The sequence below is a fragment of the Cebus imitator genome, unplaced genomic scaffold (genome assembly GCF_001604975.1).
Source record: "Cebus imitator isolate Cc_AM_T3 unplaced genomic scaffold, Cebus_imitator-1.0 Scaffold143, whole genome shotgun sequence".
In the NCBI taxonomy this organism is placed as follows: domain Eukaryota; kingdom Metazoa; phylum Chordata; class Mammalia; order Primates; family Cebidae; genus Cebus; species Cebus imitator.
Window position 1 is genome coordinate 4,268,809 of NW_016107458.1, and position 21,098 is coordinate 4,289,906.

The 21,098-nt window shown below is 35.4% G+C and overlaps 1 protein-coding gene across 7 annotated transcripts in view; it reads right to left on the bottom strand.

Annotated features, from left to right (window-relative positions):
- The window catches only part of CCDC88A (coiled-coil domain containing 88A), a 126,015-nt gene that overhangs the window by 22,602 nt on the left and 82,315 nt on the right, over positions 1–21,098 (bottom strand). For 5 of the 7 annotated variants that reach the window (XM_017542392.2, XM_017542395.2, XM_017542394.2 and 2 more), the window contains exons 16-22: positions 19,658–19,785; positions 15,857–15,998; positions 9,794–9,958; positions 6,120–6,281; positions 4,804–5,081; positions 4,447–4,590; positions 3,169–3,355 (exon numbers count right to left, since the gene is read on the bottom strand). In XM_017542392.2, coding sequence (XP_017397881.1) covers positions 3,169–3,355; positions 4,447–4,590; positions 4,804–5,081; positions 6,120–6,281; positions 9,794–9,958; positions 15,857–15,998; positions 19,658–19,785 — 1,206 coding nt within the window. The remainder of the gene's footprint in view (positions 1–3,168; positions 3,356–4,446; positions 4,591–4,803; positions 5,082–6,119; positions 6,282–9,793; positions 9,959–15,856; positions 15,999–19,657; positions 19,786–21,098) is intronic. The other 2 variants (XM_017542398.2, XM_017542393.2) reach the window with 1 other exon arrangement.

Below are 21,098 nucleotides of genomic sequence, written 5' to 3' on the forward strand. Positions count from 1 at the left end.
CCCACCATCACGCCCGGCTAATTTTGTATTTTTAGTAGAGACGAGGTTTCTTCATGTTGGTCAGGCTGGTCTCGAACTACTGACCTCAGGTGATCTGCCCTCCTTGGCCTCCCAAACTGCTGGGATTACAGGTGTGAGCCACTGCGCCTGACCTCCATCCACTGTTTTCAAGAAACCTTAAAAGTCTGTGTATAGTTTTGTGGCTTAATCAAGGGAAATCGGGTAATTTAGTTAATAGTTGGTATTAACATCTGGCATTCCTAGTAGTTGGGCTGCCAGCAGCACTGGGCCTTTTGTACCCAGTTCGTAGAAACTGGAAATATGCTTTAGCTAGGCCAGAGGTTCAAACAGAAGTTCAGAAGGTCCAAAGTAGTGATTCAAAAAATTTGGCATCCTTGTAGCGTAGATATCTGGGCCCTAGCATTCAAATTCAGCTGGTCTGGAGTAAAGCCCAGAGATCTGTATTAAAAAAGCAAAAGCAACTAACAAATACCCGCCCTGCCTACACCACCCACACCCTAAAAAAAGAAAATAAACATTTTGAAAAATTTCAAAAGGTAGAGAAAATCTGGGAGAATGATGCTATAAATAACCAGAAGCAAACATCTAGATCTGTAACCGTCAAGATCATATTATGTTTGTTTTATTTATCTGTATTTTGTTAAACTGAAACACATGTGGTAGATTCCTTAAAAAACTGAATGCATTTATTTTCTTCCCTATACCTATGCCCTCTTGCAATGTGACTTCTCACTTTTCCCGTAAATAAGTGGAATCTATTTCCCTTCTTGAATTTGGAATGCTTTTGGCCAAGAGAAAGTGTTGGAAGTGATGATGTAACAGTTCCAAGCCTAGCCCTCAAGTTGCCTGTGTACTTCCACTCAGACTCTTGGAACCCTGCTGGAGGATGGAGAGACCACATGGAAGAGAAAAGGGTTATCCCTGCTGATGCCACCATAGACCCACCAGCTCTCAGCATATATGCCAGCTAATTACAGATGCAGGAGCAAACCCGTGGCCCATACATCATTAAGTAGATTAGCATATCTGCTCAGCAAACTCAGACTCATTAGGCAAAAAGAAATGTTTACCATCCATTACCACCAAGAGTTCTCCCATTGTTAAAGAGCATCATTGGTGTTAATAGACAACTGATAAAACATGTATACAGAAAAAAGAACAATTTTTGTCTTTTTGGTTAGACGGAGTTTCACTCTTTTGTCCAGGCTGGAGGGAAGTGGCACAACCTTGGCTCACTGAAACCTCTGTCCTCCAAGTTCAAGCAATTCTCCTGCCTCAGCCTCCCAAGTAGCTGGGATTACAGACATGCACCACCACACCTGGCTAATTTTTGTATTTTTAGTAGAGATGGGGTTTCACCATGTTAGCCAGGTTGTTCTCGAACTCCTGACTTTAGGTGATCCACCCGCCTCGGCCTCCCGAAGTGCTGGGATTACAGGCATGAACCACCAAGCCTGGCTGGAGAACAAATTTTAAGTGTATATATATATGAATCATCACAAAGATAACATATGTGTTAAACCAGCATCTGGATCAAGACACAGAATATTAATTGTATTCCAGAAACACTTGTTCTACCTTCCCACCAATGTAAACTACAATCTCAACCTCTTATACCATAGTCTTTTCTACCTCCACTAAATCATGTCATTACATGACTTAGCCCTCAGCCAATAATTAACATTTGACCCAAGTTATGAGAATTAGCCAGGGAAGCAAAGATAGCTAGGGCCCTCTCTGGTGTCTCTTGAATGTTTTCTGGACCACCACTGACATGTGGGATCTTATGAAGACCCACTGAGGCTGATTCATTTCTTGAAACTCCTGGTTTAATTTTTGACAAGTTCACTCGTCTCTTACTTGCCCCAACCAATATTTCAACCTCAAGTTATCTGAGAGTTGACCTTTGACAACTCTCCCAGGCATGGGGCTTTTCTATGCTCTGTTCCGAATCAAGTCAGTTTCCTCCAGTAGAGAAGTTGCTGGTTGGCCGGGCACAGTGGCTCACTCCTGTAATCCCAGCACTTTGGGAGGCTGAGGTGGACAGATCACGAGGTCAAGAGATCAAGACCATCCTGGCCAACATGGTGAAACCCCGTCTCCACTAAAAAATACAAAAATTAGCTGGGCATGGTGGTGCATGCCTATAGTCCCTCATGCCTATAGTCCCTATAAAACATGTATACAGAAAAAAGAACAATTTTTGTCTTTTTGGTTAGACGGAGTTTCACTCTTTTGTCCAGGCTGGAGGGAAGTGGCACAACCTTGGCTCACTGAAACCTCTGTCCTCCAAGTTCAAGCAATTCTCCTGCCTCAGCCTCCCAAGTAGCTGGGATTACAGAGAGAATTGCTTGAACCTGGGAGGCAGAGGTTGCAGTGAGCCAAGATTGCACCACTGCACTCCAGCCTGGCAACTGGCGACAGAGCAAGACTGTCTCAAAAAAAAAAGAAAAGTTGCTGGTTTTCACAGCTTGCCCTATTCTCTGTCAGAGCTATCAGGTATAGGAACCAGGGAACGAGAAGAGGAATGGGAGGAGCCCCAAGATAAAATGCCTCAGACAACCACAGTTCCTTCCCAGGGTTGAACAGTTTTGCTTTAAGAAATGCTTCTCCATTTGTTATATGCTCTTGTTGAGTTCCAGAGTCCTAATATTGTTGTTTTTGACATTCTGTCCAATTTTATTGTTTCTTAAGGAGTTGATTTGCCACATTCCTCACTCTACCATTCTGGAGGTATGCCATCCTAATAACAATTTATTTACTTTTATAAATCATAAGTAGAATGAATTACTTTCTGAGCTTCGTTAGGTAATTAATCGTATGTTGTTTCCAACCAATTTTTCTATTGGTTTATAATTTCCTGCGAGGTGTAAACATTTTTTCATTAAATGAATAGACAATTTAAAAATTTTCAAAGAATCTGGACATAAGTTTAACCTAATAATTTTTAAAAGATCGTAATTAATGATATGGGAAGTTGTTCTGAATTACTTGTAAGTTTCAATGATACTTCAATGATACCAAAATCTTTTACAAATACTCCACTAAATGTACACTGCTATTCTCATTATAATACAGTCATTTATTTCTTAGGCATGTCTTGGTGCCTAAAGGAATGATACAGTGATTAAGCTTATTAAAGCTCACCTCACACTGGTTATTCAGCTTGGTGGATGTAATATCCAATTGTTGGTATTGTTCCTTTAGCTTTGAAAATTCAGCTTCTAATCTTGTTTGTTCCAGTTTGGAATTATTCAGAAGACTTTTCAAATTTTTATGGTCGGTTTGTAAAACTTCAGTCTCTTTTAAAAGTTGACTATAAGTATGATTCAACCTATAATTAGAAATCATATAAATATAATTAGATTATCTTAATAGCTTTTAGTGTAATTTATACAATATGAAATGATATAAATAACATTAAGGCAGACTTAGAATAAAAGACTGTTTTGTAAGTCATTAAACTTAGCCAAAATCAGTTTCTATTCTGTAAAAACTAGATTTTTAAAAATTCTGAGTACCTTTTCCTTGAAAAGAATTTTTAATTTCTTCTTTTCATCCATCCATCTGTACACTGGGAAAAAATTTTTTTAGTCTTTAAACATGTTGAAGTATAGGTACTCAAAGTTTCAAGCATTAATAAGAAAGTATTGGCTGGGTGTGATGGTCCATGCCTGTAATCCCAGCATTTTGGGAGGTGGAAGCAGGACCATCACTTGAAGCCAGGAGTTTGAGAGCAGCCTTGGAGATCATAGTGAGACTGTATCTCTACAAAAACTAAAAGTTAAAATTTTAAAAACATTAAAAATTAGCTAGGCATAGTGGTGTGTGCCAGTAGTCCCAGCTACCTCGGAGGCTGAGGTGGGAGGATTAATTGAGCATAGGAGTTTGAAGTTGCAGTAAGCTATGATTGTGCTACTGAACTTCAGCTTGGGCAACAGAGCAAGATCCTGTCTTTTTCTTCTTCTGAGACGGAGTCTCGCTCTGTCACCCAGGCAGGAGTGCAGTGGCACAATCATGGCTCACTGCAACCTCTGCCTCCTGAGTGCAAGCATTTCTCTTATCTCAGCTACCTGAGTAGTTAGGACTACAGGTGCATGCCACCATGTCCAGCTAATTTTTGTATTTTTAGTACAGATGGGGTTTTACCATGTTGGTCAGGCTGGTCTCAAACTCCTGACCTCAAGTGCTCTACCTGCCTCGCCCTCCCAAAATGCTGGGATTACAGGTGTGAGCCACTGCACCCAGCCTATTCTATTTTTTAAAATTCTAAACTCAAACTATGGTTGGTACTACAAAGGGGCAGTATATATTTTGGATGTAAAGAATAATACAAAATTAAATATATATACACACACACAAATATATGTATATACTTTCTATATAAAATATATATGTTTATTATATATAACGTATATTTATTACCTATCATTTTCACCACAAAGTTTCTTGTATTCTGCAGCTACTGTTTCATGGTTTTTATTTTCAAGCAGCATTTTTTCCTGTTCTACTTTGAGCATCTTTTCCAAATCTTCCAAATGTCCTTTCTGTTTTAGTAACTGATTGTAACTGGGGGAAAAAAAAGACTTCGTTTATAATATTTCCTAAAAAGATATTTTAGAAATGAAGGAAGTAATTTATTAATATCATTTAAAACACACGTAAATTTATATAAATTTCCTATGTAAACTAACATTAGATGTGTTTAATATATAAAATTTATTACACTACTTGAAGAAAATTGGTTTTAAATTCTCAATACAACAAAATATAATAAATTACCGGTCTTCAAGGTCTCTATGTTCCACCTCAAGATTTTTGTGGGCAGACTTTAGACTTCCATGTTTAGAGATAAGAGATTCATACTCAGAAGCCTGACGTTCATGAAGAAGTTCCAGTTTTTCATGATCTTTTATCAGAGAATCATAGAGAGATTTTAGGTCTTCTCGATCTTTGATTACAGATTCATTTTCATTTTCTAAGGAAGACTGCTGGATTAGGAGTTGTGCATTCTGGTTCATAAGTGAGGTATTTTGGGAATTAAGGGTAGAATTTTCAACCTATAAGAATACATATTATTAGCAGACATAAGAAAAATAGTTCATGTTCCTTTGTAAAATAAAGATTACAATATTAACTAAAGAAAGGTCTAAATAAATCACAGCAGATATATTTACATTATACTGGGAATATTTGGATTTTAGCTTTCCAAGAATAAGGCTACCATTTAATTTTGATTTTGGAAGGTGTTATAATACACACACATACATACGTGTGTGTGTGTGTGTGTGTGTGTGTGTGTGTGTGTGTAGTCATAGACGTATATATGTATTTTACATTTTGGGTTGAATTTATTTTAAATGAAGGTGATCAGCAACCGTTTGTATTCCACTTACAGAAAAGTACAGAATTTGAAGTGCTAGTTTATCATTTCTAGAATTTAGTGATAGAAGTTGATAGAAGTGAAAAATTACTTTTGGAAATTTTCCAAGAGTCCAAATTAAATCAGTATTTTCTTTATCAAACAAAGTGTTGATGTTGATGAAAATCACTATCAAAGAGTTACAGAAAGAAGAATGCTTTGGAGAGGAAACTTGTTTCTGCTCTTTAAAAGGTTTCAGAGAGTTGAACTTTTCCCCACCTGATTGTTCTGTTTGAAAAGGCACTGGCGGTGTTAAGTGAAAGATGGATCCTTTGAACTTATGACAAGCCTAAAGACGATATTCCTATGCTGTCCTGCTTTCCACTAACTAAAATGACAAAAGCTACAAAAGTGAAATAAGGAATAGTATGCTGCAACCATATTCTAAAGCAAGGGTTTCTACATCTAAATTATTATAATCAACTTACTGAAATGGCAGAAAGACCATAAAGTAAATATAATTTATCTTTATTTAGATGTATTAACTGAATTTATTAATATTTAAAGGCTCTGATATTTTAAAAATTGATGGCACTAAATAAAAATATTTTCATTTATCTTTAATTAATTGTTAAGTTCATTCACTAAGAAACAATGTTTCCATGTTTAGCCTCCCTTATTTTAATAGCATAATTCAAGAGTTTGGTTAAATATTCCCAAAATATTATATTACAACCTGAAGCTTGGCATTCTGTGTTTGAAGAGTAGTATTCTGTTCCTGTAATGACACTGTCTGCCTCTGAAGTGCAAGAATCTGAGCCTGCAAATTATTGTTCTGTGTCTCAAGCTGCTTCAGTTGAGTTTTCAATGCTTGCTTCTCTGCTTGCAGTGTAGCATTCTTAAAAAACAAAACCAGAAACCAAACATATTAACAATAATGGCAATATAAAACCTATTTCTATAACATACTGAATTTCATATAACTATTTATTAGCATTTTAATCCATAAAAACCCCAACAATCTTGAGAAAAAAACCAAAACATTTCCCCATCCCAGATTGTAAACATTTAATTTATCAGAAAGAAGGCAATAATACTAAAGCTTTAATATTGTGCCTGTGTCTTGTCTGTATCACAATATCCTAAAAAATCGCATTCTAAATATATTGATTAATGTACAAACTAGAAAGGAATTGTCGGTTGTATGGTCTTAATACTGCTTGAACGTTCCCGGAATGCTCAGAATAAATGGGGCTGTGTCCAACCAAGGAGGTGTATCTTTTCTAATTTACCCAAAGGCAAATATATACATAAGTGGGTGGTGGTCCTAGAGAGAGTGGCAAAACCAAGTATATTCCAAACACGAATACTTCGAAGGGAAGCAGGTTTACAGGAACAATCTTAGTCCAAAACAGACCTAACACAGATGTTTTTTTAAATTTTTCTCATGATTTAAAATACCCATTAAAACTCTATTTCAGCTGTAAGAGTCCTGGAGCATTTCCAAACAAAACACACAATTTTCAGTTTTTCCAATACATAAGGCCAAATTTGAGTTTTATAAACACATGAATTACTATGCAAATCAACAATTACATATTAAAATACCTGTCATAAATATTTTTAGGATTATTTCTAAATTAAATTTCATAACAAAAAAAATCAGCAACAGCAACATATAAGCAAAGAACCCTCCAGAAAACAGAAATAAAACTTTAATGTACAAAAGGTCATAATTGGTCTACCCTGCAGTATGCATAAAAAGTTAACAACTGAATCACAATAGATCCTTTTATCATATGTATATGTAAATATAACATTCATTTTATTGGCTTTATATACACTACATGTCACTGTGTAAAAGGCAGGTCAGGATTTGATCCACATATTAATATAAAATTGAATCTGAGGAAACAAAATGATTTAAGATGAGTTATCATATTATACTTCTCTTTTGTTTATTCAAATAAAATGGATGAAAAAATGTGTACTAGAAAAAACAGAATACTGATACTGATGAATTTATATACCATCCCAGTACAGAGGTGAACCATTTTCCACATATATATGTGAAATACTATTGTAGTTAAGCACTTGAGAAACTAAATTGTACAAACACTACCGATTATTCCAGGTATGTTTGGAAATAAGAAAAAAATCCTATAGTCTATAGTGAATAGAAGAGATAGCTGAGAGGGTATTATCTTAGAGCAGGAAAAAAATTACAATGGAAAAGAAAGAAGTTAGCAAATATAGGCCTGGTGCGGTGGCTTATGCCTGTAATCCCAGCACTTTGGGAGGCTGAGGCGGGCGGATCACCTGAGGTTGGGAGTTCAAGACCAGCCTGACCAACATGGAGAAACCCTGTCTCTATTAAAAATACAAAATTAGCTGGTCATGGTCGCATATGCCTATAATCCCAGCTACTCAGGAGGCTGAGGTAGGAGAATTGCTTGAACCTGGGAGGCAGAGGTTGCAGTGAGCCAAGATCACACCATTGCACTCTAGCCTGGGCAACAAGAGTGAAAATCCATCACAAAAAAAAAGAAAAAAAAAAAAAATTAAAAAAAGATGTTAGCAAATATAATACTGGCAAACACACAAAAATTACCAGCCTATTATATGGCTAACCATCTTTACAACCCTGTTTTCTAAAATATATCAAGTAATTTTTTTCTAATGGAAATTTATAAAGGAAGTCAATAAGAAAAAAAAGTTCACCTTATAGAACTTCGTATGCCAGCTCAATTTTCTAAAATATAATTATGAATCCAAGCAACATAGGTATATATATCACTGATTAAAAATAGGCATTTATAAATGGCCAATAAATATATGAAAGATGTGTAATGCCTAACTCACAATTTTAAATGTACAAATTATTTTTTCCTATTGCTTTAACAAAAATTAAACACTAGGTAATATCCAGTGTTCATCTGGAAAGACAGGTATACTCTATTAGTGAGACTGAAAATTGACATGATTTTTAGGCTGGGTGTGGTGACTCACACCTGCAATCCCAGCACTTTGGGAGGCTGAGGAGAGCAGATCACTTGAGGCCAGGAGTTCGAGACCAGTCTGGGCAACATAGTGAGACTCCCATCTCTACAAAAAATTCAAAAGTCTCCTGGGTGTGGTGGCATGCACCTGTGCTCCCAGGTACTTGGGAGGCTGAGGTGAGAGGATCACTTGAGCCTAGAAGGATGAGGCTTCAGTGAGCTATGATCTCACCACTGCATTCCAGCCTGGGAGACAAGTAAGACCCTGTCTCAGAAAAGGGGGGGGGGGGGAAGAAAAGAAAATTGATGTGATTTTTAAATACTAATAGAAATTATCAATTAAAATTACACACACACACACACACACACACACACACACACACACACACATGTATATATATCCTTTGGCCTTGCAATTTCGCTGTCAGAAATTTAGCATTCTATGAACATGTTTAAAAATAACCTAAATGTCCAGAAATGTGGGATTTATTTAAGTAAATTATGGTAACATACTATGGAATAATAGGTAGTCATTATACAAAATGAAATATATATACATCTGCTAAAATAGAGAGATCTCCAAGATAACATTAACTGAAAATACAAACAGGAATTTCATATAGCATGATCCCACAGGTATAAATTTGTAAAAGAAATATACTTCTACATATAGATAAATGACAAAAACATTTTCTAGGAAGATAAACTGTTTATAGTGATTCTTTTTGAATAAGAAAGTAGTAATCAATGGTGTGGGGATTAATTTTTGGTTTTAGCTTAGTTTTTTTTAAAAGGTACTATTTTTGTGTTAAATTAAAAAACAATAACTACCACCACAACTATTTTACTTGTTATTGTGTAAATTCCTTAAGTTTATTCAACTTATGAAAGGTAAATACTTGTTGTTCACTTAGTTTGCTTGTTGCTTACTATCAAGCATATATTGAACAAACTTAGCAAATATTTGTTAAGTGTCTAATACCTACCAGGCACTAATCTAGATAGTAAAGGTGGTAAAAAAGAAAGACAAATTACCTGCTTTCATAAATGAATACAAAATATAATTTAACTGTGAAAAGTGCTATGAAAAAAACTAAGAAATGGAGAAATAGTGAACAGTTTAAGTTGAGTATAACAACTTTACTGGGGGAAGAAGTCAGGGAAGACCTTCTGCAGGACATATGATATGCCACCCAAATGCTAAGGGAAGCCAGTCATGTGTTTCAGGCAGAAGAAGCAAAAAGGCAGGCCCCTGAGGTAGGAACAAATAGAAAAATGCCTATGTGACTAGATTTTTCTTGTTAAGTGTGATGAATTGTTTAAATATTAGAAAATGTATCTAAGATAAATATATCCAGTTATCCTCTATTTCTAAAAAAAACTATTCCTACTAAAATTAAAAAATACTTACATTTCTTTCTACTTCAATTAATCTGTCTTTAACTTTCAGAAGTTCTCTAGTCGTTTCTTGACTTTCTCGTTCCCATTTGTTGTCTTCACCAGATGTTGGAGGAGAGCTCTGTGCCATCCTTTCCTCATCCTGTCTCTGTTTGAGAGCTTCATAATTTTTTTTCACCTAAAGTTTTATTTAAAATATTTTGATGAGGAGAAAAAAATCACCACTGTTATATTTCTCACAATTAATTTGACTCTGGGCTGGTCTGATGAATATGAGAGGCAATTTATTTTTAAATGTGATGAATAATATGTATGATTTGTGATTTTGAAAATGCAAATCCTTTTCTCCTAGAAATATATAACATACTCTGCTTATGTGGCATGCTCCTACAATGTATCCTGTAATGTCAAATCCTATTGTTTGTAGTGAAAATGCCCCCAGATAAGTGGATTTAGGTATGTTTCTAATTAATAACAATTCTTTTTACAGCTATCTATAACCAGTTTAGAAATTTCACAGATATGTCTATGTAAAGCACAATGATTTGACACATTATTAATTATTATGGATATATCTTATTCAGGATTTTTTAGTTCTCAGTTGGCTCTCTTAAAGTAGATTATCATCACACTAGAAAATCCTGGATAAGCTATATCCTTGGATTGCTATTAACAACTTACTCATCATACATGACCACATTTGCCAGATTTAACTTAGTAACTCTTTCTCTTCAGCTTAAATTTACTATTGTACTTGTATTGAATTATTAAACTATTTTGAATCACTAGTTTATCCTAGGAGATCCCTAAAATAAATTTCAAATTAACCCCAACATTTGTATTGAGGGAAGGGTAGAAATGTTTTATAATTCAACATCTAATGCACAACTTAAGAAAGCCTATGACTCAACAATTAATACTGCCACCACTGAGTTGGAAAACAACGAAGTGAGACTAAAAAGATGCCAAGGTAGAATGTGACGTCAAGTTTCACAAGCAATCTAATGGGTACCCTATGATCCTAGTTTTCTGGGTTTTGTTTTGTTTTTACTTTTAACACCCTATAACAATAGATGAGTGACACCATTTCTACTCTCTATTTTACATTAATTTCCCATAAGGTCTTTATTCTAGGTTTAGAAAGGCTATAAACATATGCAGTTATTAAGAAGGGGAGCTGAGAATAAAACTCAAGTCCCTTTCATTTTATTTTTATTTTTTTGAGATGTAGTCTCACTCTGTCACCCAGGCTGGAGTACAGTAGCACAATCATGGCACTATGCAACCTCCGCCACCCAGGTTCAAACCTTTCTCCTGCCTCAGTCTTCTGAATAGCTGGGATTACAAGCACCTGCCACCACACCTGGCTAATTTTTGTACTTTTAGTAGAGATGTGGTTTCACCCTGTTGGCCATGTGGTCTCGAACTCCTGACCTCAAGTGATCCATCCACCTTGGCCTACCAAAGTGCTAGGATTACAGGCATGAGCCACTGTGCCCAGCCAAAGGCCTCTCATTTAAAACCCATTGTTCTTTCAACTTTATGTATCATTAATCAAAATCTTTACATTCAGAGAGGAAATGAATATAGAGACTAGATAAAAAATAAGTAGTTGTAACAAAGTATTTTAGAGTTAATTTAAAAACTGTCCATTAAAATGTAATTAAAATTTTAAATGTTGTGAATTAGGTTATGAATTCAAATTTTCAACAGTTCCCAAAGATAATATAATGTTTAAAAATAGAGGTATAATTTTCATCAAGTTGCTAATGTACGGATTTTAAGTGAAATTCAGTAATTTTGAGAATGGCACACACCTATGTAACCCATATATCAATATGACAGAACACTTCCATCATTCTAGAAAGATCACTGTACCAGGCAACCACTGTTTTTCTTTCACAAAAATTCTTATAATTTCACACAAATAAAATAACAGTGTATATAATCTTTGTGTGTGTGTGTATATGTTTCTGAGTATATTTCTAAGCTTTATTCATGTGTTGATTGCATCACTAATTTTTTTCTTTTAGTCATTATTTCCAATTTTTTGATGATGATGAATGAAGCTGTTATAAAAATTTATTTATCTATGCTTTCATTTTCCTTGAGAGAAGAGAAGTAGCATTTTCATCTTTTTCTTTTTTTTTTTTAAGATAGAGTCTCACTCACTCACCCAGGCTGGAGTGCAGTGGTGCAATCTCAGTTTACTGCAACCTCCACCTCCTGGGTTCAAGCGATTCTCGTGGCTCAACTTCCTGAGTAGCTAGAACTACAGGTGTGCGCCACCATACCCAGCTAATTTTTTCATTTTTTAGTAGAAACAGCAGTTCACCATGTTAGCCAGGCTCGTCTTGAATTCCTGACCTCAAATGATCCGCCTGTCATAGCCTCCTGAAGTGCTGGGATTACAGGTACGAGCTACATGCCAGGCCACAGGCCAGGATTTTTTGAGATACTGCCATACTGCTTGCTAAATTAATCATAACACCTTATATTTGCATCAGTATGCATGACAGTTCCAGTTGCTCCCAATTTTAACCAATATTTGATTAATATTTCCACATAAATTTTAGAATCAGCTCATTAATTGGCCTGTTGGGATTTTAATTGGGATTATGTTGAATCAAGAGATCAGTCTGGGGAAATCTGCCATTTTAACAATATTGAGTCTTCTAATTCATGAACATGGTTCTTATCTCCATTTACTGAGTTATTCCTTAGGTGGTTTTAGTACAGAGTTTTTGCACACATTTTCTTAAATTTATCCATAAGTATTTCATAGTCTTATAAATGGTGTTTTTCTTCTACATTTAATTTTCCAATCTTTCATTGCTTATATGGAGAAATAAAATATATTTTTATATATTGACTTTTACCCTGTGACATTGATAAGTTCACCTTAGTTGTAAAGTTCTTCTGTGAATTCCTCATGGTTTTCTGTAAATATAGTCATGTCACAGGTAAAGAAGGACATTTTTATTTCTTCCTTTCAAATCTGTATGCCTTTCATTTCTTCTTAGTACACTGGTTAGGATCAGTAGTACAGCATTTAATAGAAACAGTGAGAGCAAAATCTTTGTATTCTTCCTGATCAAAGGGGGAAGGTGATTAGTCTATAGGCTATTAATAGAAGCCCTTTATCTGGTAGATTAAGTTCTTTCTACTTATTCTCCAATTATTGAGAGATGAGTATTAAACACTCTAATTGTAATTGTGGATTTGTCTTTCTCCATGCAGTTCTACAGATATTTGACTCATGTATTTTGCAACTGTGTTACCAGGTATACCTCTGTTATTAGGTGCACAGACATTTAACCTTGTTATCTTCGTGCTGGAATGACCCCTTTATAATTGCACAATGAATTACCTTAGCTCTAGTGCTATTCATTGCACTAAAGTTTACTTTGTCTAACATTAATACAGCCAATCAAGCAAGTTCTAGAATTATATATCATTTTCCATCCAGATTTCTTATAGGTAGCATATAGACGAGTCTTACCTTTTTGTCTAATTTATTAATCTCTGCCTTTTAACTTGGGCGTTTGGACCTTTTATATCTAACATAATTATTGACATACCTCAGTTTAAAACTGCCATCTTACTGCTTGTTTTCTATTTGTCCAATCTGTACTTTGTTCCCTGTTTCTTCTTTTTTTGTCTTTTGGATTTTTTTTTTTTTTTGAGTCGGAGTTTCGCTCTTGTTACCCAGGCTGGAGTGCAATGGCACGATCTTGGCTCACCGCAACCTCTGCCTCCTGGGTTCAGGCAATTCTCCTGCCTCAGCCTCCTGAGTAGCTGGGATTACAGGCACGCGCCACCATGCCCAGCTAATTTTTTGTATTTTTAGTAGAGACGGGGTTTCACCATTTTGACCAGGATGGTCTCGATCTCTTGACCTCGTGATCCACCCGCCTCGGCCTCCCAAAGTGCTGGGATTACAGGCGTGAGCCACCGCACCCGGCTGGATTTTTTAAGATATAGGCTCTCCCTATATGGCCCAGGCTAGTCTCAAACCCCTGAGCTCAAGTGATCTGCTCACCTCAGCCTTCCAAAGTGCTGGGATTACAGGGATGAGCTACTGTGCCTGGCCTGGATTTATTTTTTATGATTCCATTTTATCTCCCTTTTTTGGTCATATTACCTGTACCTCTTTGTCATACTAATTTAGTTGTTACTTTAACCCTTATACTACTCATATTTAACTTTCACAGTCTATCTTAAAGTAAATGCCTCTTCACATATAGTATTAAAAGTTTATAACAATAGCAATTCAGTTGACTACATAGCAGGAGCTAGTCCATAACAGTTATGGCCAAAGAGCTGAAAGTGGAAGTCAATGATACTTTTTTTTTTGAGACGGGGTCTCACTCTGTCATTCAGGCTAGAGTACAGTCGCATGATCTTGGCTCACTGCAACCTCTGCCTCCTGGGTTCCAGCGATTCTACTGCTTCCGCCTCCTAAGCAGCTGGGATTACAGATGCCTGCCACCACACCTGGCTGATTTTTGTATTTTTAGTAGAAACAGGATTTCACCATGTTGGCAAGGCTAGTCTTGAACTCCCGACCTAAAATGATCTGCCTGCCTCGGCCTCCCAAAGTACTGGAATTACAGGCGTGACCCGCGGCATTTTAAATATCTACTTCAAACACACGTACGAAACCCATACCCAAACACACCAATTCTCTGGTTGACTAGCTTCATGATGTTCATTTTATTTGTAACTCAATGATACTGCTAATGGGGTAAAAAAATTCAGGACAAAAGGCAGGTTAAAGTACGGTTTTTTTAAATTTGTTTTTTGGATAATCCAGTTAGTTAACCAGACACAGTTCTAAAATTTATTCTCTGGCTCTGAGAATGTCTGGATGAAAAATAATTAAGTAAAATTTATTCTGTAACAAGGTATGTTCCATGGCAATGTCTGTGACAAATAGCAATAATGTTGTTGGCAAATAGTGATTAAAAAAAGCCTTTCCCTTTCTACATAAGAAATTCAACTTTGGTTAACTGTTCCTCTGAAATCTTGATGTAAATGGAACATTCTATGTTACCAGACAACATTGATTATTGAAAAAAATGGCTATTTAGGAGAACTTTAAATACCAATAGGCAGCCCTATCTCTGAACTTCTCTGAGAGCAGCAACTCTTATAATTGGTACGTGCACTGTGGAGATCTTAAATCTATGCCTTTGGAATTGCTGCAAGTGGTAATGGCTGCTATGAGCATGAGCATTCAAAGCCAGGGAGGGTCCTGCACACATCCAGTGTCTCTTCTTATACCTGAACCATCTGGTGGGAAGATGATTCTCAGAAGACTACGTGAAGATGACGGCCTGCCACTGCCCTGCTATCTATTTGTATTTCCTACAGTGTTCTGAATAGAATGATTCTAAATGCAGCCTATAGTAATCTTGTCAGTCTAAGTGTTTAGTTAACCTTAAGACCACTCCTCGTGGCACTGCAGAGATGATAAAAGGGTGAATAAATCAGAATATGACTCTACCAATCTACTATCTACTAGCCTTGTGGGATGGGCAAGTCCCTTATATTTTTATTTACTTCCTTAAGGAAAATAAACAGTTGCCTCTGCCGTGCTTACTTACTTCACTGAATACCTCCAAATATCACAAGAAAACAGATCTAGAAAAGACCTCAAATTTATGAGGAGATCTGGTGCTATCTTATATAACACACATATGATTTTCCTCTAACTTGGTATCCTCAAACTCATATTTTGCCTAGCAGAATTTTCCCTGGATCCTCAAAAGGAAAAGAGTGCCAGAGTGAAATGTCAGTATCACACTGAGCGCTTTCCCCAATAAAATAAGTCTGCCTCTTTCTCATTCCACCCACACACTTCTGATATATCCCTAACAGCATGCAGGACATTATACACATGAAATAGTACTGAATAAACTACACCATATCCATTTGACAGACATCTGTTTATGAATACTAAGAAATAGACTAAATATCAATGTTTATATTTTTATTTTCTATTTTATATTTTTCTGTCCAAATATTTATAAAATAAATGAACATTAAAATTCTTTCCAAGAAAATTACTTACTGTTTTAAGTTCTTGGCGCAACTGCTGGTTATAATTCGTGGATTCTTCTAATCGAGCTTCTAAAGCAGCAATTTTTTCTTCTTTTATTTCAAGAGACTTCTTAAGAGTGGATTCTAATTTTGATTCCAAAAGTTTATACCTACTATCCAAGTGCAAAGTAATATAGTTCATCATTGGAGGTCAGAAAATTATTTTTAAAGATAATTTATGACCACAAATATTCATGCTATAAATGGGTCTTATAAAAGCCTTTTTGTTCAAGAGGCAAATGAAATTATCCTCTTCTTACTGCCCCATTCTCCTTTTAAAACTAATCCTGATAATGAAGCAACAAAACCACTGAGTGAACAGAGAGCTCCAGATTATGGCCTAGATTATCAAAAGCAATAATTAATGTTCAAGGAATCTGGAAGATCAAAGTCCCAAAATATCCCTTTTAGTATTGTAAGAATACAATCTATAGAAAGAGGAAGTAGATGGATTCATTATATCATCAAGCATTTGCCTATGATATTAATGAATAAAGTATTTATGCAAGGATGTGTGAACACTTAAGACTTATAACTCAATGAAGACTCTTTATCTCAGGATACAGAGTAGTTACAGTAAAAAATGACATACTTATGGCATAGGATACTGGTGACAGAGTGGCAAGAGGGAGATGGATGTGACTGTTGGTATAGTAATTAACTTTCTGAATGGTAGATACATGAATAATTATTAACAAACACTTTTTTCACAAAAAGGATGGTGTATGAACACAATTCAGAGTATATCACAAAGTAGTATTTATGATCCATTGCTTAAACGGAAGGACCCCTGAGACAAAACCAAATAAAAACCTAAAATATGTATATGAGAGTTTTGCCACGTTCTTTTATTGGAATTAATTTTTATGTAAATTTTTCTGTTCAATTAGATTTTAATTTCATTGAATACAGTGAACAAATCTGCTCATTTTGTACTGGCTCAAGCCAACATTTAAAAATCATTTATTGAATCTGATTTGCGATATGTTGAATTTGTGACACTTGAGTTGCTTCTGGTCTATCCTGATAGAGATACACAGTAAGAAAAAAAATGAGGATCTCAGGTGAGATGATGTATGAGAATGCTTAGCATACAGAATGAATGGATAAAAGACCTGAAAACATAATCCTGTAAACTATATTGAAAGAGAAGACGGAAGATAAGAGTGATCACCTCTGTTTACAACTCTACTACTAAATTAATTAATTAATTAATCAATCTATTTATTTATTTTGAGACAGAGTCTCAAAGCTCTGTCACTCAAGCTAGAGTGCAGTGGCACAATCTGAGCTTACTGCAGACTCTACCTCTCAGGCTTAAGGGATTCTTGTGCCTCGACCTCCCAAGTAGCTGGGATTACTGGCATGCACCACCACACCTGACTAATTTTTTGTATTTTTAGTAGAGACAGGGTTTCACCATGTTGGCCAGGCTGGTCTCTAACTCCTGACCTCAAGTGATCTGCCTGGCTCAGCCTCCCAAAGTGCTGGGATTACAGGTGTGAGCCACTGTGCCTGGCTTACTAAATTTATTTCGTTGCATTTAAATGTATCTACTTATACATTCAATTCCAAAATTAGACAATATATTCCTTGATGGCAAGAATAAGTATCTTAATAAAAGTTGTACCTTCAAAAAAATTCAGAGAGAATATCATGAGTTAGAAAGATGGGAAAGTTAGGTCAAGTGCAGTGGCTCATGCCTATAATCCCAGCATTTTGGGAGGATGAGGCAGGTAGATCCTGGGGTCCAGAGTTTGAGACCAGCCTGGCCAGTGAAAATACAAAATTATCCAGGCATGGTGGTGCATGCCTGTAATCCCAGCTACTTGGTAGGTGGAGGCAGGAGAATCACTTGAACCCAGGAGGCTGAAGTTGTGCCACTGCATTTCAACCTGTGTGACAAGAGCCAAACTCTGGCTCAAAAAAGAAAGAAAGAAAGAAAGAAAGAGATGGGAAAGTTGGACTAATAAAGGAATTAGGGACATCATTTGAAATTGATATACATAAATCCCAAGGTGGAAGGCATGGCACATTAAAGGAATTTATGTCTGTGAGCTTCTGGTTGTTATTTTTTTTGTTTTAATGATATAAAGACTAACTTCCTGGCTGAGAAAGAAGCTGGTTTAGTAGTTCAAGCCACTTTCTATTTCCAAAAAGCTCCATGCCTATGCCTAATTCTTTCATTATGTAAATAAATATATGGAAATAATGACTGCCATCACATGTTGTCTAGACCATTATAATCACTTCCTCTCTGGTCTCTGCGCCTCCAAATTAATCCTTTTTGTAATCCATCTTTTATATTACTCTAAAAATTGCATAGCACATTTTTGTGCTTTTATACAAATGCTTTTGTCTACATGGAATGGGAATGCCCTTCCACACTGTTCCCACCTTGTAAACCTCTGTCACTTTTTAAGGTTCAGTTGAAACATTATCACTACTTAGATGCTACGTGATCTGCAGAAAAGAAAAGCTCAATTAACACTGGCTAACTGTATGAATTAAGGTTTGGGAAGAGGAATCAAACTGTATGAAGGGTCCACCCAGAGCTGGGTTCATAAATTTATAATACAGTCAATTAGCACTATAGGGTGTACTATACTTTTTGTTTTGCAAAGAACATGCAGCACAGTATCTTACATATATTAGGTAATAAATCTGTTTGAATAAAGAGGGGATGCATATTCAGTATCTATATTTTAAAAAGTCTCCAGGAACAGTTTGAATCAAAAAAAAAAAAGTCAATGAAATCTCCGCTTATCTGATTAATTCAAATAAAAATATTTCTGCATGAAATATTTGTATAATTAATTCAATAATCACTGCTTGACTTGAACTGATTGCTAGAATAAATGACTCAAATTGTTTCTCTCTGTTATTACACAACTAACTTTTTAAGTATCACTCTATCCTATTCACTTTGAATATTCTCAAAATTACATGAACAAATCCTATGTAATCACCATTAATTTTTTCAATATACATTGAATACAGATTATAAATACTGGAACAGTAATAAGTAAATAAAATATAAATTATATAATTACGAAAATTGAATGAAACTCTAGTCTACATAAAATAATATTCTTAACAGTACACAACTTCTATTCCAGCTGGATCCATGGAGCTGACTGGATGTTAAATAATAGACTACTTGAAAATCATATTAACTCTGTTTAATAGATTGTAATTACCATGCGAGAATACATATTTTCTTTAAACCTATATTGATCATTTTTAAAATTAAAGGGCATGAGTTAATTTTTTATCCTGCTTTTCAGGCTTTAGTTTTCCACATTATTTTTTACCTCAGTTGCTTTTCTTTTTCTTTGTTTCATACATGTTCTCCATTTATCTTTAAGCCAACATTTTGGCAAATAAACCAAAGAAAAGAGACAATTAAGCACATGATTCAAAGAAAAAATAACTTGCTTAATTGACTGTGTTTGATGAGCCAGAGGTTTGTTTGTTGTTAATGTCTTATTCTGTTTTCACAGGCATTTACAGCCTCTGCTTCTGCTTCCTGGGTGGCATCCTGTTTTCCTATTTTGTAACTGTATTTATATAGTAACGTTTTAGTTTTTTGTTTTCTTTTATCTATATTATATTGTCTATGATTCCTCTTTTTTCCTTACAGAACTTTAAGGGAAGAAAGAAACCAAAAGTAGAAATATATAAATGTTTTCTATAACTAGTACAGAAGAGAATTAATGTATGAGCAAAAAAAAAATTTTTCAACTGTTTGCCAAATAGATTTAGTACTCACCTGTCATCAGTACTTTGCTCATCATGTAAGAGTCGCTCCTTATTTAACCCTATCTTCTCAAGCTCATGAGTTAATTTTTCAAGATCATTGTTCATCTGTTGGGTCTTCAATTTTTCACTCACCAAATCCTTATTTTAAAAGAAATACAAAACTCACGTAAGTGTCAAGGGCATAAACATCTAAGAAAGTCAACTAAGATTCTAATTGCCACCATCTAGGAATACATATAATTTGAACCAGGAAATGTCGTTAAACCTTTCCTTCATTATTATAACCTTGTTGAAATAACTTTTTCCTTTATTATTTTTTTATTTTTTGGCTAATAATTTAAACAAAGCCTTAAAAGAGAGTTTAACTCTTTACTTGTGAATACACATTTAGGTTTAAAAATTTGGGGGAAAAACATATCTATTTACTTTTTAATAATGAGCCTGAATGTTAGTGCACATTTCTTCTTATAAATATATGTTGACTATAACACTTCTCTCCCACCAGATCCCTTCTTCCAGCGAAAGAGGCCCTATGATACTGATATGAAGAACTAGAGGATGTTCTTAGAAGTTCAGGCAGGAGGAACCTGTTGTTCATGTCTATAAGTCCACAGAAGAAAAAAATAAAAGGTCCCTCTCAATGCCTCTTTAGCAGAATGCAGACAGCCCAATGTGACCTTCTGCCAGAATGCTAACATACTTTGAAATTGAATTTAAAGAGTTATCACATACTATAATGCTTAGAGATGGCAAAAAAGAGCCAAAAACATAGATCTTCTGACTTGCACCAACAATGTTTCACAGGACATACTGCCAATCTACTACTCTAAGTTTCACAATTCTTCTTGATACACAGATTTAAGCAACTACTAGTTGCTCAGTGTTGAACAGTTGAACCTGATTTGCATTCTCTGGCTTCAAGGTCAAAATTCATGGGGCTTTGGAGTCTGGAAAATCTGGATTTGAATCCAATAATCCAACTCTGCTATTTATTAGCTGTGTGATCCTGAGTAAATTATTTCATGTCTCTGAACCTCAGTTTTCTATCTAAACAAATAGATATAATACTTATAAAGGATTTATTGTAAAAATTATGTACATGTATTAACAACTTATATGAAGTTTTCAGCCCGGACTTGGCACATAGCACTCAATAAATAATTGCTATCATGCTGCTTTATTATACTTAGAATTCAGTAAGAGTCTTGATCAAACATTATATTGAAATAACATTTCATTTTATAAGAATAACAAGCATTGGCCGGGCACGGTGGCTCAAGCCTGTAATCCCAGCACTGTGGCTGTGGGAGGCCGAGGCGGGTGGATCACTAGGTCAAGAGATCGAGACCATCCTGGTCAACATGGTGAAACCCCATCTCTACTAAAAATACAAAAAATTAGCTGGGCATGGTGGCGCGTGCCTGTAATCCCAGCGACTCAGGAGGCTGGGG